The sequence below is a fragment of the Perca flavescens genome, chromosome 12, assembly GCF_004354835.1.
Source record: "Perca flavescens isolate YP-PL-M2 chromosome 12, PFLA_1.0, whole genome shotgun sequence".
In the NCBI taxonomy this organism is placed as follows: Eukaryota; Metazoa; Chordata; class Actinopteri; order Perciformes; family Percidae; genus Perca; species Perca flavescens.
In genome coordinates this window covers 35193424-35218423 of record NC_041342.1, presented here as the reverse complement: position 1 = coordinate 35218423, position 25000 = coordinate 35193424, and the positions used below count along the sequence as shown (strand labels likewise).

At 43.7% G+C, this 25000-nt stretch overlaps 1 protein-coding gene across 1 annotated transcript in view; it reads right to left on the bottom strand.

Moving 5' to 3' along the window:
• Nucleotides 1–16137: 16137 nt before the first annotated feature.
• LOC114566056 (uncharacterized) overlaps nucleotides 16138–25000 on the bottom strand; it is a 9995-nt gene continuing 1132 nt past the window's right edge. Inside the window, exons 2-5 of the mRNA XM_028594394.1 lie at nucleotides 22889–22986; nucleotides 21515–21601; nucleotides 17710–18132; nucleotides 16138–16266 (exon numbers count right to left, since the gene is read on the bottom strand). Coding sequence (XP_028450195.1) covers nucleotides 16138–16266; nucleotides 17710–18132; nucleotides 21515–21601; nucleotides 22889–22986 — 737 coding nt within the window. The remainder of the gene's footprint in view (nucleotides 16267–17709; nucleotides 18133–21514; nucleotides 21602–22888; nucleotides 22987–25000) is intronic.

Sequence of the window (25000 nt, the reverse complement as noted above, 5' to 3'; positions counted from 1 at the left end):
TTCCACCAAGCTTCCATGCTACATAAATAAGCCAGACAGTGTTGATAGGAACCCTGCTCTCCCTGTCCTGTCCTCAGCTACTGATTAGTTTGGCACCAAATGTATCGCAGGAAGTGAGAGAGAGGACAGACAGAGACAGACTCCAGAGGTTGTAATCACTGAAATGTGGTTGTGATGGAAAATGAACTTGAGTTATTTATTTATTTTTATTATTTTTATTTTATTTATTTAGAGTTTAAAAAAAAAAAAAAAAGTACACGAGTAAATGTTGCATTACAAGTTTGCAGCTGTCGTGTTCGCGCAAATATCAATCTTACACATTTGTGAATATTTTTTCTGCAAATTTCAATTTACAAGATTTTTTTTTACAAGCTCTCGTGTTTTTTTGTTCTTTTTGTGACTTAAAATTCAGATCACGTGGGTGTGGATATTTTTTACAGGTGCAAATTTTAACATACAAGTTCAGATTTTTTTGTTCTGCAAGTTCTCACGTTTTGCACCATATTTACCTTCATACACAGAGACACACACTTATACACACACACACAGACACACACTTATACACACACATACACACAGACACACACTTATACACACACACACACACAGACACACACTTATACACACACATACACACAGACACAAACACACGTCTGTGTGTGTGTGTGTGTGTGTGTGTGTGTGTATATGTGTGTATATATGTGTCTGTGTGTCTGTGTGTGTGTGTGTGTCTGTGTGTGTGTGTGTGTGTGTGTATGTGTGTGTGTGTGTGTGTATGTATGTATGTATGTGTGTGTGTGTGTGTGTGTGTGTTGTGTGTGTGTGTGTGTGTGTGTATATGTATGTATGTATGTGTGTGTGTGTGTGTGTGTGTGTGTGTGTGCATATGTATGTATGTACAGTATGTATGTATGTATGTATGTGTGTGTGTGTGTGTGTGTGTGTGTGTGTGTGTGTGTGTGTGTGATGAAGTAATGTGTGTTTCCTGTGTGTCTCAGTGTCCCGGGCCAGGACGAGGACTCGACATGTGGAGACAGAGGTAAGAAATCTGACTCTTTTTGGAGTCAGTGAATGCACCTTTAAGGAGCTTTGGCCTCACTTCTCAAAACTGGAAGTTGTGTGTCTGTGTGTGTTACCTGTGAGTGTGTGCGTGTGTCTCTGTGTATGTGTGTGCGTTTGTTACCTGTGTGTGTTACGTGTGAGTGTGTGCGTGTGTGTGTATGTTACCTGTGAGCGTGTGTGTGTGTGTGTTTCTCTGTGTATGTGTGTTACCTGTGTATGTGTGTCTCTGTGTATGTGTGTGTTACCTGTGAGTGTGTGAGTGTGTGTGTATGTGTGTCTCTGTGTATGTGTGTTACCTGTGAGTGTGTGTGTATGTGTGTCTCTGTGTATGTGTGTGTTACCTGTGAGTGTGTGTGTGTGTGTGTGTCTCTGTGTATGTGTGTGTTACCTGTGAGTGTGTGTGTGTGTGTGTATGTGTCTATCTGTGTGTATGTGTGTGTTACCTGTGAGCGTGTGTATGTGTGTCTCAGTGTATGTGTGTTACCTGTGAGTGTGTGTGTGTGTGTGTGTGTGTCTCTGTGTGTGTGTGTGTTACCTGTGAGTGTGTGTGTGTGTGTGTCTCTGTGTATGTGTGTTACCTGTGAGTGTGTGTGTGTGTGTTTCTCTGTGTATGTGTGTTACCTGTGAGTGTGTGTGTGTGTGTGTGTGTGTGTGTGTTACCTGTGAGTGTGTGTGTGTTTCTCTGTGTGTGTGTGTTACCTGTGAGTGTGTGTGTGTGTGTGTGTATGTGTCTATCTGTGTGTATGTGTGTGTTACCTGTGAGTGTGTGTGTATGTGTGTCTCAGTGTATGTGTGTTACCTGTGAGTGTGTGTGTGTGTGTGTATGTGTCTATCTGTGTGTATGTGTGTGTTACCTGTGAGTGTGTGTGTGTCTGTGTATGTGTGTTTCTCTGTGTATGTGTGTGTTACCTGTGAGTGTGTATGTGTGTGTTTCTCTGTGTATGTGTGTGTTACCTATGAGTGTGCATGTGTGTGTGTGTGTGTGTCTCTGTGTGTGTGTATGTGTCTATCTGTGTGTGTGTGTGTGTGTGTGTGTCTATCTGTGTGTATGTGTGTGTTACCTGTGAGTGTGTATGTGTGTGTTTCTCTGTGTGTATGTCTTACCTGTGAGTGTGTATATGGGTGTTTCTCTGTGTATGTGTGTGTTACCTATGTGTGCATGTGTGTGTGTGTATGTTTGTGTGTCTCTGTGTATGTGTGTGTTACCTGTGAGTGTGCATGTGTGTGTGTCTATCTGTGTGTGTGTCTCTGTGTATGTGTGTGTTACCTGTGAGCGTGTGTGTGTGTGTGTGTGTGTGTGTGTGTCTCTGTGTGTGTGTGTGTGATACCTGTGAGCGTGTGTGTGTCTGTGTATGTGTCTATCTGTGTGTATGTGTGTGATACCTGTGAGCGTGTGTGTGTGTGTGTCTCTGTGTATGTGTGTGTTACCTGTGAGTGTGTGTGTATGTGTGTCTCTGTGTATGTGTGTTACCTGTGAGTGTGTGTGTGTGTGTGTATGTGTCTATCTGTGTGTATGTGTGTTACCTGTGAGTGTGTGTGTGTGTGTCTGTGTATGTGTCTATCTGTGTGTATGTGTGTGATACCTGTGAGCGTGTGTGTATTTGTGTCTCTGTGTATGTGTGTTACCTGTGAGTGTGTGTGTGTGTGTGTGTGTGTGTCTATCTGTGTGTATGTGTGTGTTACCTGTGAGTGTGTGTGTGTCTGTGTATGTGTCTATCTGTGTGTATGTGTGTGTTACCTGTGTGTGTGTGTGTCTGTGTATGTGTCTATCTGTGTGTATGTGTGTGTTACCTGTGAGTGTGTGTGTGTCTGTGTATGTGTCTATCTGTGTGTATGTGTGTGTTACCTGTGAGTGTGTGTGTGTCTGTGTATGTGTCTATCTGTGTGTATGTGTGTGTTACCTGTGAGTGTGTGTGTGTCTGTGTATGTGTCTATCTGTGTGTATGTGTGTGTTACCTGTGAGTGTGTGTGTGTCTGTGTATGTGTCTATCTGTGTGTATGTGTGTGATACCTGTGAGCGTGTGTGTGTTTGTGTCTCTGTGTATGTGTGTTACCTGTGAGTGTGTGTGTGTGTGTGTGTGTGTCTATCTGTGTATGTGTGTGTTACCTGTGAGTGTGTGTGTGTCTGTGTATGTGTCTATCTGTGTGTATGTGTGTGTTACCTGTGAGTGTGTGTGTGTCTGTGTATGTGTCTATCTGTGTGTATGTGTGTGTTACCTGTGAGTGTGTGTGTGTCTGTGTATGTGTCTATCTGTGTGTATGTGTGTGTTACCTGTGAGTGTGTGTGTGTCTGTGTATGTGTCTATCTGTGTGTATGTGTGTGTTACCTGTGAGTGTGTGTGTGTCTGTGTATGTGTCTATCTGTGTGTATGTGTGTGTTACCTGTGAGTGTGTGTGTGTCTGTGTATGTGTCTATCTGTGTGTATGTGTGTGATACCTGTGAGCGTGTGTGTGTTTGTGTCTCTGTGTATGTGTGTTACCTGTGAGTGTGTATGTGTGTGTTTCTCTGTGTATGTGTGTGTTACCTGTGAGTGTGTGTATGTGTGTCTCTGTGTATGTGTGTTACCTGTGAGTGTGTATGTGTGTGTTTCTCTGTGTATGTGTGTGTTACCTGTGAGTGTGTATGTGTGTGTGTCTCTGTGTATGTGTGTTACCTGTGAGTGTGTATGTGTGTGTTTCTCTGTGTATGTGTGTGTTACCTGTGAGCGTGTGTGTATGTGTGTCTCTGTGTATGTGTGTTACCTGTGAGTGTGTGTGTGTGTGTGTGTGTCTCTGTGTGTGTGTGTGTTACCTGTGAGTGTGTGTGTGTCTGTGTATGTGTCTATCTGTGTGTATGTGTGTGTTACCTGTGAGTGTGTGTGTGTCTGTGTATGTGTCTATCTGTGTGTATGTGTGTGTTACCTGTGAGTGTGTGTGTGTCTGTGTATGTGTCTATCTGTGTGTATGTGTGTGTTACCTGTGAGTGTGTGTGTGTCTGTGTATGTGTCTATCTGTGTGTATGTGTGTGTTACCTGTGAGCGTGTGTGTATGTCTCTGTGTATGTGTCTGTCTGTCTGTGTGTATGTCTCTGTGTGTATGTGTGTGTCTCTGTGTATGTGTGTGTTACCAGTGAGTGTGCATGTGTGTGTGTCTTTCTGTGTGTGTCTCTGTGAATGTGTGTGTTACCTGTGAGCGTGTGTGTAATGTGTGTTACCTGTGAGTATGCATGTGTGTGTGTCTGTCTGTGTGTCTCTGTGTATGTGTGTGTTACCTGTGAGCGTGTGTGTATGTGTGTGTGTCTCTGTGTATGTGTGTGTTACCTGTGTGTGTGTGTGTGTGTGTTACCTGTGAGTATGTGTGTGTCTCTGTGTATGTGTTTATGTGTGTGTATGTGTGTGTCTATCAGTGTGTGTATATGGTCTGTGTGTCTATTTGTGTTTATGTGTTTCTGTCTATCTGTGTGTGTGTGTTACCTGTGAGCGTGTGTGTGTCTATCTGTTTGTGTGTCTATCTCCGTGTGTGTGTGTGTGTTACCTGTGAGCATGTGTGTGTGTATCTGTGTGTGTGTGTGTGTGTGTGTTAATCAGTGTGACCTCTGACCTCTGTGTATTTGCAGCCCTGTGAGCTGACCAGCAGCTATTTACAGCAGATTAAAGGTGACAGCATCAGCGCTGCACAGGCCTGTCACCATAACAACTGGCCGGTCACCATAACAACAGGCCTGTCACCATAACAACTGGCCTGTCACCATTACAACTGTCCTGTCACCATAACAACTGGCCTGTCACCATTACAACTGTCCTGTCACCATAACAACAGCCCTGTCACCATAACACATTCAGCTGGACGACAAATTGTCCCAGAAATGATTGCAATGAACGATAATATTGACTATTTTCATCTATTATAATAATTAAGGAATAATAATAATAATAATAATAATAACAATAATAATAATAATATTAATAATAATGCAGATACACCTCTTCAAAGATCATTAAACTTATATTTCTAAATAATATTTACCACTGGACCTGGAAGACATTTTGAATATTCAAAATAAATTAACAAAATAACCAAAAACTAGAAATAAAATGGACATTTTTCCAGCCGCGATAATTTCCATTAAAAAATGATCGAGCTAATTTTTATTTATCACGCGATTAATTGATTTATTGCTTATTGCAAACCGGCCAACGCTGCGCTGCTATTGGCTGAGCTGTGGCTGTGATTGGCTGAGCTGTGGCTGTGATTGTCTGAGCTCTGGCTGTGATTGGCAGAGCTGTGGCTGTGATTGGCTGAGCTCCGGCTGTGATTGGCTGATCTCTGTCTGTGATTGGCTGAGCTCTGGCTGTGATTGGCAGAGCTGTGGCTGTGATTGGCTGAGCTCCGGCTGTGATTGGCTGATCTCTGTCTGTGATTGGCTGAGCTCTGGCTGTGATTGGCTGAGCTCTGGCTGTGATTGGATGAGCTCCGACTGTGATTGGCTGAGCTCCGGCTGTGATTGGCTGATCTCTGTCTGTGATTGGCTGAGCTCCGGCTGTGATTGGCTGATCTCTGTCTGTGATTTGCTGAGCTCCGGCTGCGATTGGCTGAGCTCTGGCTGCGATTGGCTGAGCTCTGGCTGCGATTGGCTGAGCTCTGGCTGCGATTGGCTGGCAGGTGTTGGTGGTGAAGCAGCACCGGTCCCGTTGGCAGAAGGAGCTGGACCTGGACCCGGGAGACCTGATCCAGGTTCTGGTTCAGGAGGACGAGGCCTGGTGGTTCGGACGGCTCGCCAACGGAGACGAGGGCTACTTCCCCGCCGCATGCGTCCAGACGCTGCAGGTAAGAGGAGGAAGGGAAGGAGGAAGGGAAGGAAAGGAGGAGGAAGGGAAGGAAAGAAGGAGGTAGGGAAGGAAAGAAGGAGGTAGGGAAGGAAAGAAGGAGGGAGGGAAGGAAACAAGGAGGAAGGGGAGGAAAGAAGGAGCAAGGGAAGGAAAGAAGGAGGGAGGGAAGGAAAGAAGATTAGGGAAGGAAAGAAGGAGGTAGGGAAGGAAAGAAGGAGGGAGGGAAGGAAAGAAGAAGGTAGGGAAGGAAAGAAGAAGGTAGGGAAGGAAAGAAAGAGGTAGGGAAGGAAAGAAGAAGGTAGGGAAGGAAAGAAGAAGGTAGGGAAGGAAAGAAAGAGGTAGGGAAGGAAAGAAGAAGGTAGGGAAAGAAAGAAGAAGGGAGGGAAGGAAAGAAGAAGGAAGGGAAGGAAGGAAAGAAGGAGGTAGGGAAGGAAAGAAGAAGGAGGGAAGGAAGGAAAGAAGAAGGTAGGGAAGGAAGGAAAGAAGGTAGGGAAGGAAAAAAGGAGGTAGGGAAAGAAAGAAGAAGGTAGGGAAGGAAAGAAGAAGGTAGGGAAGGAAAGAAGAAGGTAGGGAAAGAAAGAAGAAGGTAGGGAAGGAAAGAAGAAGGTAGGGAAGGAAAGAAGAAGGTAGGGAAAGAAAGAAGAAGGGAGGGAAGGAAAGAAGAAGGAAGGGAAGGAAGGAAAGAAGGAGGTAGGGAAGGAAAGAAGAAGGAGGGAAGGAAGGAAAGAAGAAGGTAGGGAAGGAAGGAAAGAAGGTAGGGAAGGAAAAAAGGAGGTAGGGAAGGAAAGAAGAAGCCATGTTGCATTGGAACAGTTTTCACCGTTGCGTTGCAGGAGAGGCGGAGCTCCAGAGGCTTCACCGGGCCCAGCGGAGCCGGCTGTAACCCGTCCAGAGCCACGCCCACGCTGGGGAGGAGGGGGTCGGTACCGGTCGCCATGACGACAGCAGGCGCCCCCTGTGGCTGCACCAGGTAACTTAATTTAAAGAGACAAACTTTATACATGAATCACAAGGTGACAATCTGAAACTAAAAACATCGGTCTCTGTGTGTGCCTAGCAGTGCCAAACAGGGCCTAGCAGTGCCTAACAGTGCCTAACAGTGCCTAACTGTGCCTAACAGTGCCTAACTGTGCCTAACAGTGCCTAACTGTGCCTAACTGTGCCTAACTGTGCCTAACAGTGCCTAACTGTGCCTAACTGTGCCTAACTGTGCCTAACAGTGTCTAACAGTGCTTAGCAGTGCCTAGCAGTGCCTAACAGTGCATAGCAGGGCCTAACAGTGCCCAACAGTGCATAGCAGTGCCAAACAGTGCCTAACAGTGCCTAGCAGTGCCTAACAGGGCCTAGCAATGCCAAACAGTGCCTAGCAGTGCCTAACAGTGCCTAACAGTGCCTAACAGGGCCTAGCAATGCCAAACAGTGCCTAGCAATGCCTAACAGTGCCCAACAGGGCCTAACAGGGTCTAGCAGTGCCTAACAGTGCCTAGCAGTGCCTAGCAGTGCCTAACAGGGCCCAACAGGGCCTAACAGGGTCTAGCAGTGCCTAACAGTGCCTAGCAGTGCCTAGCAGTGCCTAACAGGGCCCAACAGGGCCTAACAGGGCCTAGCAGTGCCTAACAGGGCCTAACAGTGCCTAACAGGGCCTAACAGTGCCTAACAGTGCCTAACAGGGCCTAACTGTGCCTAACAGGGCCTAACAGTGCCTAAAAGTGCCTAGCAGTGCCTAGCAGTGCCAAACAGGGCCTAACAGTGCCTAACAGGGCCTAACAGTGCCTAACAGTGCCTAACAGGGCCTAACAGGGCCTAACAGGGCCTAACTGTGCCTAACAGGGCCTAACAGGGCCTAGTAGTCCTTTTTTGCCGCCTTTTTCATTTATTTTTGGCCCGTCCGTCTGGATATGTTTAGCCGGTCCTCTAAACGATGTTTTTTCTGTATTTCCTCTCAGTGGTCTCAGCACTCCGAAGCTGCTGAGGAAGAACAGCATCCTGCGGCCGCTGGGACTCGATGGGCCCCCGGTGGCCCCCCGGCTCCCCCAGCCTCCTCCACCGAGTCCTGGCCAAGTCCCGGAGGAAGAGCTGCCCCCACCCCCCTCCCCCGGAGGACGGCTCCGTCAACACAGCCTTCCTGCCGGACTAGACTGAAGACTAGGCTTGGGCATCGTTTTTTATTTTAACGATTCTGATTCCAGTGTAGTGTATTCGGTAGCAATGCTGTAATGTTGTGTGGCGAGGAATCCGCCGACACTGTTTCTTGATTATTAAGGTTTATTTACATCAAAGAAATCAGCATCAATTGACAAGCTCTGCAGAGCTCGGAGAGGACCTGTTTTCCCAATTCTCCAGTGGTCCTCTGGCTTTCTTTGTTTGAACATGGTATATATATACAGTACAGGCCAAAAGTTTGGACACACCTTCTCATTCAATGTGTTTCCTTTTTATTTTCATGACTATTTACATTGTAGATTCTCACTGAAGGCATCAAAACTATGAATGAACACATATGGAATTATGTACTTAACAAAAAAGTGTGAAATAACTGAAAACATGTCTTATATTTTAGATTCTTCAAAGTAGTCACCCTTTGCTTTTTTATTAATAAGGGAAATAATTCCACTAATGAACCCTGACAAAGCACACCTGTGAAGGTAAAACCATTTCAGGTGACTACCTCATGAAGCTCATTGAGAGAACACCAAGGGTTTGCAGAGTTATCAAAAAAAGCAAAGGGTGGCTACTTTGAGGAATCTGAAATAAAGAAACACGTTGAATGAGAAGGTGTGTCCAAACTTTTGGCCTGTACTGTATATTCTATAATGTGTGTAACATAGATGGGGGAGGAAACAATACTTTGACCAATGGCTATCATCCTTTTGGAACCAAGCCAACATGGCATCCCTAATTCTTTCCAGATGTTTCCAGAGAAGTGTCCAGCGAATGTAGGCTAAAGTTCATACGAGTTTCTTTGTTACCAAAAACTTAAGACAAAGTTTATAAAAAGTCCGTTAGAAGTCCAGATACTACACCAGTTCTGATTCTTCCGTCTGATTCCGGTTCTCATCGATTCTCGATTCCGATTCTTTGAGTGGTGGAGTTGAAACGGGTCACATGATTATTTCGTGAGCTTTTCCATCTCCACTTTTGGTCGAAATTGAGTTTTTGACATAATCTGATCCATTAGGTGTTTATTAATGCCTGTGTGGTGTTATTTTTGTAAAAAATATTTTGCTAGTTAGTTATTAATAAAATGATATACTACATAACAGTTTTACCAGCTGGGATGTAAAAACTTTGATGCTCAATATCTCAGAACTACCCTAAACGGAGATAGAACCTTACCTAAGCTCACGATTTCACAAATCAGAGGAACGTTTTATTTAGATTCAAAGGTGGGTTGCAGTTTGACGGGACTTTCTTTAACGTAAAATAAAGCCCCACTAGAGCGCCGCTTACTGAGCTCCATGGCTGCAACACAACAAGCTCCTGGTCGCTACGGAAACCCCAAACTTGCGCATGTTAAATTTTGGAACCCCGTGATCAGATTTGAAACCAAATCCTCCAAACGATCCCAATAAAGAAACGATGCCGTTCGATGGAATCGTAATTTTTGAACCGATTCCAACCCTAGTGAAGACCGCACAGCTCTGTGGCCGGTTAGCTCAGTTGGTAGAGCGGGCGCACACTTGCAGGGTCTCGTTCCCTCGACGCAGAAGGTCCAAGTGTTTGAATCTGACCTGTGAAGGTATCGCTAAACGGCTGCAAGTCCGACGTCAAGTCCAACAAATCTTGAGTTTGAATTGAGTGCTGTTATATGAGATGTAGGGCAGCACAACATGCTGTAGTTTCTTTTATCGTCAAAATATCGACTGGCGCAACGAACACAAAGTGAAAGACACCAAAGAAAAGATCAGCTTTAAGATGAAACTGTGATTCTTTCTCTAGTGCTGCCTTTTATATTCAATTCAATGTTCAATGTTGTTCAACAGGCAAGGCAGCTTTATTTGTAGAGCACATTTCAGCAACAGGGCAATGCAAAGTGCTTTACATAAAAACTATTAAAAACGTTAAAAAAATTAAAACAGATGAAATACGAGAATAAAAGTTACAGTGCAGTATAAGAAATTAAACATTAAAGAGCAGTTAAAACAGTTAAACATATAAAAGCAGATAGAATAGAGCTTAGGCTGCTAGTACGGGACAATGTATAAGCCGTTGCTCTATACACGTAATAAAAGAATGTTGAAAGTTATTTCATTTCTTTAGTTATAAATTCAACAAGCAGTTTGTTGTATTTTGGCTGAAAGCAGCAGACGTAAAAATGTCCCCCTTTCTCTGTAGTCTACCGTCAGCTAGCTACTCTCTCTGTAGTCTACCGTCAGTTAGCTACTCTCTCTGTAGTCTACCGTTAGTTAGCTACTCTCTCTGTAGTCTACCGTCAGCTAGCTACTCTCTCTGTAGTCTACCGTTAACTAGCTACTCTCTCTGTAGTCTACCGTTAACTAGCTACTCTCTCTGTAGTCTACCGTTAACTAGCTACTCTCTCTGTAGTCTACCGTTAGCTAGCTACTCTCTCTGTAGTCTACCGTCAGCTAGCTACTCTCTCTGTAGTCTACCGTTAGTTAGCTACTCTCTCTGTAGTCTACCGTCAGCTAGCTACTCTCTCTGTAGTCTACCGTTAGCTAACTACTCTCTCTGTAGTCTACCGTTAGTTAGCTACTCTCTCTGTAGTCTACCGTTAGCTAGCTACTCTCTCTGTAGTCTACCGTTAGCTAGCTACTCTCTCTGTAGTCTACCGTTAGCTAGCTACTCTCTCTTTAGTCTACCGTTAGTTACCTACTCTCTCTGTAGTCTACCGTTAGTTAGCTACTCTTTCTTTAGTCTACAGTTAGCTAGCTACTCTCTCTTTAGTCTACAGTTAGCTAGCTACTCTCTCTGTAGTCTACCATTAGCTAACTACTCTCTCTGTAGTCTACCGTTAGTTAGCTACTCTCTCTGTAGTCTACCGTTAGCTAGCTACTCTCTCTTTAGTCTACCGTTAGTTAACTAGTCTCTCTGTAGTCTACCGTTAGTTAGCTACTCTCTCTGTAGTCTACCATTAGCTAACTACTCTCTCTGTAGTCTACCGTTAGTTAGCTACTCTCTCTGTAGTCTACCGTTAGCTAGCTACTCTCTCTTTAGTCTACCGTTAGTTAACTAGTCTCTCTGTAGTCTACCGTTAGTTAGCTACTCTCTCTTTAAATCTACCGTCAGCTAGCTACTCTCTCTTTAGTCTACCGTTAGTTAACTAGTCTCTCTGTAGTCTACCGTTAGTTAGCTACTCTCTCTTTAAATCTACAAATCAGCTAGCTACTCTCTCTTTCGTCTACAGTTAGCTAGCTACTCTCTCTGTAGTCTACCGTCAGCTAGCTACTCTCTCTGTAGTCTACCGTTAGTTAGCTACTCTCTCTGTAGTCTACCGTCAGCTAGCTACTCTCTCTGTAGTCTACCGTTAGTTAGCTACTCTCTCTGTAGTCTACCGTCAGCTAGCTACTCTCTCTGTAGTCTACAGTTAGCTAGCTACTCTCTCTGTAGTCTACCGTTAGTTAGCTACTCTCTCTGTAGTCTACCGTCAGCTAGCTACTCTCTCTGTAGTCTACCGTCAGCTAGCTACTCTCTCTGTAGTCTACAGTTAGCTAGCTACCGTAAATGTAGGCTACTTTTAAATTGCCATATTTTCCCTCTGGGCTCACCAAAATAGACATAAAAGCATATTAACCATTCACTGCACGTGATCTAGTAAATTATATTACTTCTTTTTCAGTTTTTCAAAAATCAGTTTAGGAAACGTAATCGTAAAAATCCAAACGGTACCCAACCCTGCCGAAAATTGAATGCTGAATCTTTTAGTCAGAAAACAAAAAGCAGATTGTTATTAAAATCTAAAATGTGTAAAACGGTGAAATGAGAGATTCTCAAGACAGCGAGTCGTGTTCAGCCTCTGGGTTTTTATTGCACATCTGGAACAATGTTAATAAAGTTGTATGTACTACAAACATGTCGACTGTGTACACAAGATGTCATTCAAACATTAAAAACTCTGAATTACAATCAACATTCGATGAACTTTGTGAGTTGTTTTTTTGGGAGGGGTTTAAAATGAGTTTGCGTTACGTTCAGTTTTGATCCAAAGTGCAAACATTTAATTTTAAATATAAAGTGTCTTCGTGTCAAAAACTAAGAAGCATTTTAAGTGTTTGAGATTTCAAGAAATAAATACATGAATACAATAAATAAGTTAATATAGTCTATAGTATGTACAGAGCATTTAAAAATATTAAAATCCACATCTTTTTCAGTAAAACTACCTAAAAAAACAGTTAAAAACTTTGTTTAAAATTATAAAAATATGTCCTCATGTTTTCAGTTTCAGTAAAAACACATGAAAACCCAAATGTTTGACATGTAAACTGCTAAATAAATCAATAAAGCATTGACCGGTTGGAGGCGATGTAGACTCTGTGAAGGAGTTATGCTGAATCATGATTCACAGGGCGACTCAGCAGAACAGCTAACAAGAGTTTAATATTTAATAAATATAAGGAGTCACAGCGCCGTCTCGCGGTCAGCTGACTGAAGAACCTGCCGGAGAAAAAGCCGCTCATTAATCTGGCTGAAACTGAAAACTGGCTGAAAACTGGCTGAAAACTGGCTGAGAACTGGCTGAGAACTGGCTGAAAACTGGCTGAAAATTGGCTGAAAACTGGCTGAGAACTGGCTGAAAACTGGATGAGAACTGGCTGAGAACTGGCTGAGAACTGGCTGAGAATTGGCTGAGAACTGGCTGAAAACTAGCTGAAAACTGGCTGAAAACTGGCTGAGAACTGGCTGAGAACTGGCTGAAAACTGGCTGAGAACTGGCTGAAAACTGGCTGAGAACTGGCTGAGAACTGGCAGAAAACTGGCTGAGAACTGGCTGAGAACTGGCTGAAAACTGGCTGAAAATTGGCTGAAAACTGGCTGAGAACTGGCTGAAAACTGGATGAGAACTGGCTGAGAACTGGCTGAGAACTGGCTGAAAACTGGCTGAAAACTGGCTGAAAACTGGCTGAGAACTGGCTGAGAACTGGCAGAAAATTGGCTGAGAACTGGCTGAAAACTGGCTGAAAACTGGCTGAGAACTGGCTGAGAACTGGCTGAAAACTGGCTGAAACCTGGCTGAAACCTGGCTGAAAACTGGCTGAAAACTGGCTGAGAACTGGCTGAAAACTGGCTGAGAATTGGCTGAAAACTGGCTGAGAACTGGCTGAAAACTGGCTGAGAATTGGCTGAAAACTGGCTGAAAACTGGCTGAAAACTGGCTGAAAATTGGCTGAAAACTGGCTGAAAACTGGCTGAGAACTGGCTGAAAATTGGTTGAAAATTGGCTGAAAATTGGCTGAAACCTGGCTGAAAACTGGCTGAGAACTGGCTGACAACTGGCTGAAAATTGGCTGAAAACTGGCTGAAAACTGGCTGAGAACTGGCTGAAACCTGGCTGAAAACTGGCTGAAAATTGGCTGAAACCTGGCTGAAACCTGGCTGAAAATTGGCTGAAAATTGGCTGAAAATTGGCTGAGAACTGGCTGAAAACTGGCTGAGAATTGGCTGAAACTGGCTGACAACTGGCTGACAACTGGCTGAAAATTGGCTGAAAACTGGCTGAAAACTGGCTGAGAACTGGCTGAAAATTGGCTGAAAATTGGCTGAAACCTGGCTGAAAACTGGCTGAGAACTGGCTGAAAACTGGCTGAGAACTGGCTGAGAACTGGCAGAAATTTGGCTGAGAACTGGCTGAAAATTGGCTGAAACCTGGCTGAAACCTGGCTGAAAATTGGCTGAAAATTGGCTGAAAACTGGCTGAAAACTGGCTGAAAACTGCTGAAAATTGGCTGAAAACTGGCTGAAAACTGGCTGAGAACTGGCTGAAAACTGGCTGAAAATTGGCTGAAAATTGGCTGAAACCTGGCTGAAAACTGGCTGAGAACTGGCTGACAACTGGCTGAAAATTGGCTGAAAACTGGCTGAAAACTGGCTGAAAACTGGCTGAGAACTGGCTGAGAACTGGCTGAAACCTGGCTGAAAATTGGCTGAAACCTGGCTGAAACCTGGCTGAAAATTGGCTGAAAATTGGCTGAGAACTGGCTGAAAACTGGCTGAGAATTGGCTGAAAACTGGCTGACAACTGGCTGACAACTGGCTGTTAAATTATTTAATAAATATAAGGAGTCACAGCGCCGCCTCGCGGTCAGCTGACTGAAGAACCTGCCGGAGAAAAAGCCGCTCATTAATCTGGCTGAAACCTGGCTGAAAACTGGCTGAAAACTGGCTGAAAACTGGCTGAGAACTGGCTGAGAACTGGCTGAAAACTGGCTGAAAATTGGCTGAAAACTGGCTGAGAACTGGCTGAAAACTGGATGAGAACTGGCTGAGAACTGGCTGAGAACTGGCTGAGAATTGGCTGAGAACTGGCTGAAAACTAGCTGAAAACTGGCTGAAAACTGGCTGAGAACTGGCTGAGAACTGGCTGAAAACTGGCTGAGAACTGGCTGAAAACTGGCTGAGAACTGGCTGAGAACTGGCAGAAAACTGGCTGAGAACTGGCTGAGAACTGGCTGAAAACTGGCTGAAAATTGGCTGAAAACTGGCTGAGAACTGGCTGAAAACTGGATGAGAACTGGCTGAGAACTGGCTGAGAACTGGCTGAAAACTGGCTGAAAACTGGCTGAAAACTGGCTGAGAACTGGCTGAGAACTGGCTGAGAACTGGCAGAAAATTGGCTGAGAACTGGCTGAAAACTGGCTGAAAACTGGCTGAGAACTGGCTGAGAACTGGCTGAAAACTGGCTGAAACCTGGCTGAAACCTGGCTGAAAACTGGCTGAAAACTGGCTGAGAACTGGCTGAAAACTGGCTGAGAATTGGCTGAAAACTGGCTGAGAACTGGCTGAAAACTGGCTGAGAATTGGCTGAAAACTGGCTGAAAACTGGCTGAAAACTGGCTGAAAATTGGCTGAAAACTGGCTGAAAACTGGCTGAGAACTGGCTGAAAATTGGTTGAAAATTGGCTGAAAATTGGCTGAAACCTGGCTGAAAACTGGCTGAGAACTGGCTGACAACTGGCTGAAAATTGGCTGAAAACTGGCTGAAAACTGGCTGAGAACTGGCTGAAACCTGGCTGAAAACTGGCTGAAAATTGGCTGAAACCTGGCTGAAACCTGGCTGAAAATTGGCTGAAAATTGGCTGAAAATTGGCTGAGAACTGGCTGAAAACTGGCTGAGAATTGGCTGAAAACTGGCTGACAACTGGCTGACAACTGGCTGAAAATTGGCTGAAAACTGGCTGAAAACTGGCTGAGAACTGGCTGAAAATTGGCTGAAAATTGGCTGAAACCTGGCTGAAAACTGGCTGAGAACTGGCTGAAAACTGGCTGAGAACTGGCTGAGAACTGGCAGAAATTTGGCTGAGAACTGGCTGAAAATTGGCTGAAACCTGGCTGAAACCTGGCTGAAAATTGGCTGAAAATTGGCTGAAAACTGGCTGAAAACTGGCTGAAAACTGGCTGAAAATTGGCTGAAAACTGGCTGAAAACTGGCTGAGAACTGGCTGAAAATTGGCTGAAAATTGGCTGAAAATTGGCTGAAACCTGGCTGAAAACTGGCTGAGAACTGGCTGACAACTGGCTGAAAATTGGCTGAAAACTGGCTGAAAACTGGCTGAAAACTGGCTGAGAACTGGCTGAGAACTGGCTGAGAACTGGCTGAAACCTGGCTGAAAATTGGCTGAAACCTGGCTGAAACCTGGCTGAAAATTGGCTGAAAATTGGCTGAGAACTGGCTGAAAACTGGCTGAGAATTGGCTGAAAACTGGCTGACAACTGGCTGACAACTGGCTGAAAATTGGCTGAAAACTGGCTGAGAACTGGCTGAAAATTGGCTGAAAATTGGCTGAAAATTGGCTGAAACCTGGCTGAAAACTGGCTGAGAACTGGCTGAAAACTGGCTGAGAACTGGCTGAGAACTGGCAGAAAATTGGCTGAGAACTGGCTGAGAACTGGCTGAGAACTGGCTGAAAACTGGCTGAAAATTGGCTGAAACCTGGCTGAAAATTGGCTGAAAATTGGCTGAAAACTGGCTGAAAACTGGCTGAAAACTGACCCAAACCTGACTAAAAACTTCAGCTAACTAACTTTTTGTTAACGTTCTGACTGCAGAACTGTAACTGCAGCAGAGTATTTGTACCGTGTGGTGTGAGACTCACGGCTGCCGGTGCTGGAGATGCCGATGGCTGGAGGTGATCAGGGCTCCACGAGGAGGCGCCTGCTCCGTAACACTCATCTGGTCGTCCGTTTTCCCAAACATCACCAGCTGTAGCTCGCCGCTCATCTGCCAACACAACACCAACAACCCGTTCAGCTCCATCAGGACTACAACCATCCAGTGGAACTGGCTACAAATATAAAGGCTATACCCAAATTGTCCACCATTAAAAAAACTAGTAAAAGCATAATTAATTCAGCAGCAGTGTGATCGTGCCATATGACATGTATAGCTGTGTGTGTGTGAGGTGTGCATCTGTGTGAGTCCGAGTTATTGTGTTTATTTACTACACTTATTTTTTCATTGCTGTTAACTGTTTTTTTGGACATTTTATTGTATTCACTGTAAAAATTTGACTTCTTTTATTATTTGAACAGTTAAAAGCCCTCCTAGGGACAGGTGTTGCGAATTAGCCACGGCTATAAACACTGTGATACAGGCATCGGATTGTTATTAACGTAATAATCTGTGTTTTTAGGATCTGTCCCGATTTAAATAAACTAAGAGAGATCTGCTAATGTTAATGTATCAGTCTGCGTCATTCTTCACTTTCACCATATTTAGTTTCAAGCCTACGCAAGTGGCCTGAAGTTTGACTGTGTGTGTTGGTGTGTGTGTGAGACTGTGTGTGTGTGTGTGACTGTGTGTTGGTGTGTGTATGTGACTGTGTGCGTTGGTGTGTGTGACTGTGTGTGTACGTGTGTGTGTGACTGTGTGTGTGTGTGACTTTGTGTGTGTGCGTAGGTGTGTGTATGTATGTGTGTGTGTGTGTGAGACTGTGTGTGTGTGACTGTGTGTGTGTGACTGTGTGTGTGTGTGTGTGTGACTGTGTGTGTGTGTGTGTGTGACTTTGTGTGTGCGTAGGTGTGTGTATGTATGTGTGTGTGTGTGCGTGCGTGCGCGTTGAGTGTGTGACTGTGTGTTGGTGTGTGTGTGACTGTGTGTGTGTGTGACTTTGTGTGTGTGCGTAGGGTGTGTGTATGTGTGTGTGCGTGTGTGTGTGACTGTGTTTGTTGGTGTGTGTGCGTGCGAACATGTGTGACAGTGTGTGTTTGTGACTGTGTGCGTATCTGTGTGTGTTAGTGTGTGTGACTGTGTGTGTGTGTGTGTGTGAGTGTGTGTGTATCTGTGTGTTGGTGTGTGTGACTGTGTGTGTTGGTGTGTGTGTGTGTATGCGCACGCGCGTTGAGTGTGTGACTGTGTGTTTGTGAGTCATTCTTAAAAAAAGGAAGATGTGTTCGCAGTTTAAAGTCGAATCTATCAGCTAGCGTTGCTCTGATTGGTTGTAGCGCTATCCTATTGGCACAGAGGGGAATTTGAAAGACAACTGTTGATCCCGCCCATCAGATTGAGCCCTGACCAATGGGGAGCTCCCAGACCCAACATCTGGATGTGGGGCTGGCTCGTCAGGCTAAAATATCGTTATATTTTCTCCACATCCCCCAGCCCTACGTCACAACGTTAAATTCTGGTGGTTCAGGTCTCAGAGGGATGTGGGTCGGTCCTCACCTCGAAGGGGTTCAGTCGGTATGCGGGACATTCAGGAGAGTGCAGGTAACCGACTGGCTGCTGACACCAATACACCTCCAACTGTCCGTCCAATGGGAAGCAGCCAAACTCGTCACAGCCCGGGGCAGAACCGGACTCCCTCTGGACCTGGGACACAGATCCAGACTCTCTCTGGATCTGGGACACAGAACCAGACTCTCTCTGGACCTGGGACACAGATCCAGACTCTCTCTGGACCTGGGACACAGAACCGGACTCTCGCTGGACCTGGGACACAGAACCAGACTCTTTCTGGACCTGGGACACAGATCCAGACTCTCTCTGGACATGGGAAGCAGATCCAGACTGATCCTGATCCTGTGAGACGGAGCTGGACTCCCTCTGGACCTGCACGAGGGTGCTCAGCAGACTCTCCCCCTGCACCTGTAGGACACAAGTCCACGTTAAACCCTTTCCAACAAGTCTGGATAACTGCAGACCATTCTGAGTATGGCACCCCTCTGTTGGACTGAATCCAATCCAACTTTATTTGTTAAGCTCTTTAAGACAACCAAAATTGACCAATGTATTAGCCTGACAAGCCAGCCCCACATCCAGATGTTGGGTCTGGGAGCTCCCCATTGGTCAGGGCTCAATCTGAAGGGCGGGATCAACGGTTGTCTTTCAAATTCCCCTCTGCACTAATAGGATAGCGCTACAACCAATCAGAGCAACGAAGAAGGTAGCGGAGCCAGTTGATAGATTCAACTTTTCTCAAAGAAAAGCTGAACTCCTGAATATTTATACATATATACTTAAGCATTTTATTTATTTATTTTTTCATTGCTGTCTATTTTTTTTTTTTGATTGCTTGTTCTGTGTGTTATGAGTATGACATGTAAATGTATAGTCGTGTAGAAATAGAGATTTACCCTCTTCCCCCGAAAGCTAGCGTTAGCAGCTAATCAGCGGTTAGCAAGGCAAGGCAAGCCAGAATTGTCCTTTAACTCTATATTTGAACCGGATGAAGGTTTTTAGTCATATTCAGGGTTCAATATGCATTTTAACCAATACTTTTCCATGACTTTTTGGCACATTTCCATGACTATGTGTTCCTGAAAATGTCAGTCGACAATAAGAATACTAATCAGTGTTAAAGTTCCCCCTCAGAGGTTTAACTATAAATGAATGATAATGTCTGTGGTTCATAGAGGGAATCTTAATATCGCTCCCTGAATACAACGCTGAGGTTAAGACCACGTGAAAATACTTTTATTAATCACATATTATTAGCCCTTGTGTTGACTTCGGGTCACATTGACCCCGTTTTCAATTTTTGTTTTATATCAGAAAATATGGGACGTAGAAATAAACGCTGAAAATGTGTAATATGAAAAAATTTTACAATTTAAAATGTTGGAAAAAGCAAAAACAAATCTTGTGAAAAAAAGGGTTAACGGGAAGACAACACAAGGTTTAAGCTGTGTTAAAAACAATTCCATGACTTTTCCAAAACTTTCTCGTTTTTTTATGTTTCCAAAACCTTTCCAGGCCTGGAATTTGCATTTTTCAAATTCCATAACTTTTCCAGGTTTTATCAAAAACATATGAACCCTGATAGTAATGTCTTTTGTGAAACAATGTCTGATAATTTTAATGAAATGAGCTGGTTTGTAGGGCTGCCACCTCTTAATCGATTAGTCGACTAATCGGTCGTTTTGGTCTTAGTCGACTAAGATTTCTTTAGTCGATTAGTCATTTTTTATGCTTATTCATGCTTAATTACTCATTTCCAAGAAACTTCTGAGCACATTTATGGTAAACACAAGATTTAAAGTGGTGCTTTTGCAGGATTAATTGTGGAGGAACTCAGTTTTACAGATGGTTAATTAACTACATTTATATTGTGCTTTTCTAGTCTTAACCACCTCTCAAAGAGCACAGCTCTGTCAATTAAATCAACTCATCGATTAGTCGACTAAATCCTATAAGTGTTAGTCCACTAAGAATTTCTTTTAGTCGAGGACAGCCCTACTGGTTTGACCACTAGACCAGAACACAGGACCTTCTTCCTGTATTTACTTTCTTGCTCCCGCCCCCCCAGACACATCCGACCAATAAGAAGAGTGGATGTTCTTGCCTGATTTGTAATGACACATTTTGGCACGCTTCTGCAAACCGAACCGAGGGCATATCGCTCCAAGTTTACTAACTCACCAACTGATTCAGACCAAAGCAAATGTACTACAGGTGTGAAAACGCCCTAAAAAATGTGCTTCAGAAGAAATTCAGCATTGCTGAAGGAGAGAAAAAGATGTAATATGTAACATTTCTGCATTAAAAGTACTTACAATCTAATCGACATACAGTACAGGCCAAAAGTTAGGACACACCTTCTCATTCAATCGTTTCCTTTTATTTTCATGACTATTTACATTGTAGATTCTCACTGAAGGCATCAAAACTATGAATGAACACATATGGAATTATGTACTTAACAAAAAGTGTGAAATAACTGAAAACATGTCTTATATTTTAGATTCTTCAAAGTAGCCACCCTTTGCTTTTTATTAATATGGGAAATAATTCCACTAATTAACCCTGACAAAGCACACCTGTGAAGGTAAAACCATTTCAGGTGACTACCTCATGAAGCTCATTGAGAGAACACCAAGGGTTTGCAGAGTTATCAAAAAAAAAAGCAAAGGGTGGCTACTTTGAAGAATCTAAAATATAAGACATGTTTTCAGTTATTTCACACTTTTTTTTGTTAAGTACATAATTCCATATGTGTTCATTCATAGTTTTGATGCCTTCAGTGAGAATCTACAATGTAAATAGTCATGAAAATAAAAGGAAACGCATTGAATGAGAAGGTGTGTCCAAACTTTGGCCTGTACTGTATGTTCTATATGTTGTTGAGTTTTGTACTTCCATGATCCCAAATGTTTCCAACAATGTTTAAACCAGAGAAACCTGTCGTTGTATTCAAGGTAACGCTCTGTTACTTTTGGTCACCTGTAACTCTATATTTGACCCGGATGAAGGATTTTAGTAGGGCTGTGCTCGATTAAAGAAATTCTTAGTCGACTAACACTCATTCAATCGTATCGACTAATCGATTAGTTGATTTAATCGACAGATCTGTAAATCTGAGTTTCTCCACAAAGAGTCGTGTTAAAGCTCCACTTTAATTCTTGTGTTTACCAGAGATGTCCTTGTACGTTTCTTGGAAATAAGTCATTCAGCATGAAAACAGCATCAGACATGACTAATGGGCTACAGAGATCTAAGATGACTAAGACCAGAACCACTGATTAGTCCACTAATCCACTAAGAGGGTGAGGTGTATTGTCATCCTATTTTATCTGATCATTCTATAACTTGTATTTAGGCCATATCTGAACTATCTATATGTAGCTAAAAGTGATGAACTTTAGCTTACTTTCAGAGGACACCTCTCTGGAAACATCTGGAAAGTGTTATCAATGGAGCCCCAAGATGGAGAAAGAAGGCCAGTTGGCTTTGTAGCCATTGATCAATTATTGATCCAACCCCACCTTATGTAACCCAAAGCTTAGTACATATATACCATGTTCAAACAAAGAAAGTCAGAGGAGCACTGGAGAATTGGGAAAACAGGTCCTCTCCGGGCTCTTCAGAGCTTGTAAATTGATGCTCAATTTCTTTGATATAAATAAACCTTTATAATCAAGAAACAGCGTCCAGCGGATTCCTCACCACACAAAATTACAGCATCGCCACCGAATACACTACAAGGGAGCAGACCTAGATTTTAGTCATATATTAGATGTGTGCCAGAGACCTCAGAGCTGCTGGACTGTTGGCTGTCGGGATCGCCACTTCGCTCCTCCCACGTCAGATTCATCATCAAGCTGGAACAGACCGACACCTGAAACCCAAACGTGCTCAGATTCAGCCCTGAGATCTATTAGATTTATAGAGCACTTTAAAATCCAAAGGAGGACACAAAGTGCTTTGCAGTAAAACAATAAATTAATACATAAAAGCCCTAAAATACAAAACTCACACGACCCATATCATACAAGTACAAACAAAACAAAATCCATACAATGAACCAATACGATCAGTATAACCAAACATGAATTGTCAATTTCAGTTTTCAAAGGCCAAAGAATAAAGATGGGTTTTAAGAAGAGACTTAAAAATAGACAGAGAAGATGCCTGTCTAATGTGCAGAGGTAAATCGTTCCACAATTTAGGAGCTGCTACAGAAAAAGCCCGGTTCCCTTTTTGCTTGCGCTTTGTTTTTCGGCACAATTAAGAGCAGCTGATCGGCTGACCTGAGAGAACGAGTGGGTCTACAGGGGTGTAGCAGCTCAGAGATGTAAGGAGGGGCAAGGCCATTTTGGCCTTTAAAAACAAATAAAAGAATCTTAAAATGGACCCTGTGATATATAGGCAGCCAATGCAGTGATGATAAAATGGGGGAAATATGCTCGTATTTACGTGTTCCAGTTAAAAGACGTGCAGCAACTGGAGACGAGCGATAGAGGACCCACTGACCCCCATATACAGTACAGGCCAAAAGTTTGGACACACCTTCTCATTCAATGTGTTTCCTTTTTATTTTCATGACTATTTACATTGTAGATTCTCACTGAAGGCATCAAAACTATGAATGAACACATATGGAATTATGTACTTAACAAAAAAAGTGTGAAATAACTGAAAACATGTCTTTATATTTTAGATTCCTCAAAGTAGCCACCCTTTGCTTTTTTTTGATAACTCTGCAAACCCTTGGTGTTCTCTCAATGAGCTTCATGAGGTAGTCACCTGAAATGGTTTTACCTTCACAGGTGTGCTTTGTCAGGGGTTAATTAGTGGAATTATTTCCCTTATTAATAAAAAAACAAAGGGTGGCTACTTTGAAGAATCTAAAATATAAGACATGTTTTCAGTTATTTCACACTTTTTTTTGTCAAGTACATAATTCCATATGTGTTCATTCATAGTTTTGATGCCTTCAGTGAGAATCTACAATGTAAATAGTCATGAAAAATAAAGAAACGCATTGAATGAGAAGGTGTCCAAACTTTGGCCTGTACTGTACAGTAATCCAGCCCGGTGGTGACAAAGGCTGCCTAGAAATCTTACACAGGGGAGGTGGGGAAGTTTATCTACACTGTGACATCGGAGGAGGATCTTCTCTCACCTCGCTATGGCTCTTGTTGCTGTGGATCTTCAGAGGTGTTGGAGTCTGAGGAGCCGACATCCACAGCGCTTTTATCCTCTCTGGTCTCCGAGGGCGTCCTGAACACAACAGGGGACACATTTAAATCAATCTATTTACAGTGTTACACCAGCACAATGTGTCTCGATACACTGCTCAGCATAGGCTATTTATTGTTGTTATTGTTATGTTGTGTAACACACACTCTCAGTTGTGGCACTCACAATCTATCTATTTGTCTGTCTGCCTGTCTACACTTAAAATACAACACAAACTAAGCTGTGGTCCCTGTAACATTGTAGGCTGCTATGAGATGTTTTTAACTTTGCTTTATTAATGTTGATTGTTTTTACAGTGTGTTCAGGGGACAGACAGCTAGCAGATAGTGAAGAGTTTTTTACAGTGTGTTCAGGGACAGGCAGCTAGCAGATAGTGAGGAGATGTTTTTACAGTGTGTTCAGGGGACAGGCAGCTAGCAGATAGTGAGGAGATGTTTTACAGTGTGTTCAGGGACAGGCAGCTAGCAGATAGTGAGGAGATGTTTTTTACAGTGTGTTCAGGGGACAGGCAGCTAGCAGATAGTGAGGGAGATGTTTTTACAGTGTGTTCAGGGGACAGGCAGCTAACAGATAGTGAGGAGATGTTTTACAGTGTGTTCAGGGGACAGCTAGCTAGTAGAGAGGAGATGTTTTTTACAGTGTGTTCAGGGACAGGCAGCTAGCAGATAGTGAGGAGATGTTTTTACAGTGTGTTCAGGGACAGGCAGCTAGCAGATAGTGAGGAGATGTTTTTACAGTGTGTTCAGGGGACAGGCAGCTAGCAGATAGTGAGGAGATGTTTTTTACAGTGTGTTCAGGGGACAGGCAGCTAACAGATAGTGAGGAGATGTTTTACAGTGTGTTCAGGGGACAGACAGCTAGCAGAGAGTGAGGAGATGTTTTTTACAGTGTGTTCAGGGGACAGGCAGCTAGCAGATAGTGAGGAGATGTTTTTACAGTGTGTTCAGGGACAGGCAGCTAGCAGATAGTGAGGAGATGTTTTTACAGTGTGTTCAGATGGGACAGGCAGCTAGCAGATAGTGAGGAGATGTTTTACAGTGTTCAGGGGACAGGCTGCTAGCAGATAGTGAGGAGATGTTTTTACAGTGTGTTCAGGGACAGGCAGCGTTCTAGCAGATAGTGATGAGGAGATGTTTTTACAGTGTGTTCAGGGGACAGGCTGCTAGCAGATAGTGAGGAGATGTTTTTACAGTGTGTTCAGGGAACAGACAGCCAGAAGAGTGAGGAGATGTTTTTGGTGTGTTCAGGGGACAGGCAGCTAGGCAGATAGCGAGATGTTTTTACAGTGTGTTCAGGGACAGACAGCTAGCAGATGTGAGGGGATATTTTTACAGTGTGTTCAGGGGACAGGCAGCTAGGCAGATAGTGAGATGATGTTTTACAGTGTGTTCAGGGGACAGACAGCTAGCAGATGTGAGAGATGTTTTACAGTGTGTTCAGGGGACAGGCAGCTAGCAGATAGTGAGAGGAGATGTTTTTACAGTGTGTGTTCAGGGGACAGGCAGCTAGCAGATAGTGAGGAGATGTTTTTTTACAGATGTGTTCAGGGACAGGCAGCTAGCAGATGTGAGGAGATGTTTTTACAGTGTGTTCAGGGGACAGGCTGCTAGCAGATAGTGAGGAGATGTTTTTTACAGTGTGTTCAGGGGACAGGCAGCAGCGAGATGTTTTTACAGTGTGTTCAGGGGACAGGCAGCTAGCAGATGGCGAGATGTTTATTACAGTGTTCAGGGGACAGGCTGGGGAGATGTTTTTACAGTGTGTTCAGGGGACAGGCAGCTAGCAGATGTGAGGAGATGTTTTTTACAGTGTGTTCAGGGACAGGCTGCTAGCAGATAGTGAGGGAGATGTTTTTACAGTGTGTTCAGGGGACAGACAGCTGCAGATGTGAGATGTTTTTGTTGTGTTCAGGGGGAGCCACTTGAATGGTGAGGAGATGTTTTTTACAGTGTGTTCAGGGGACAGGCTGCTAGCAGATGTGAGGAGATGTTTTTACAGTGTGTTCAGGGGGACAGGCAGCTAGCAGATAGTGAGA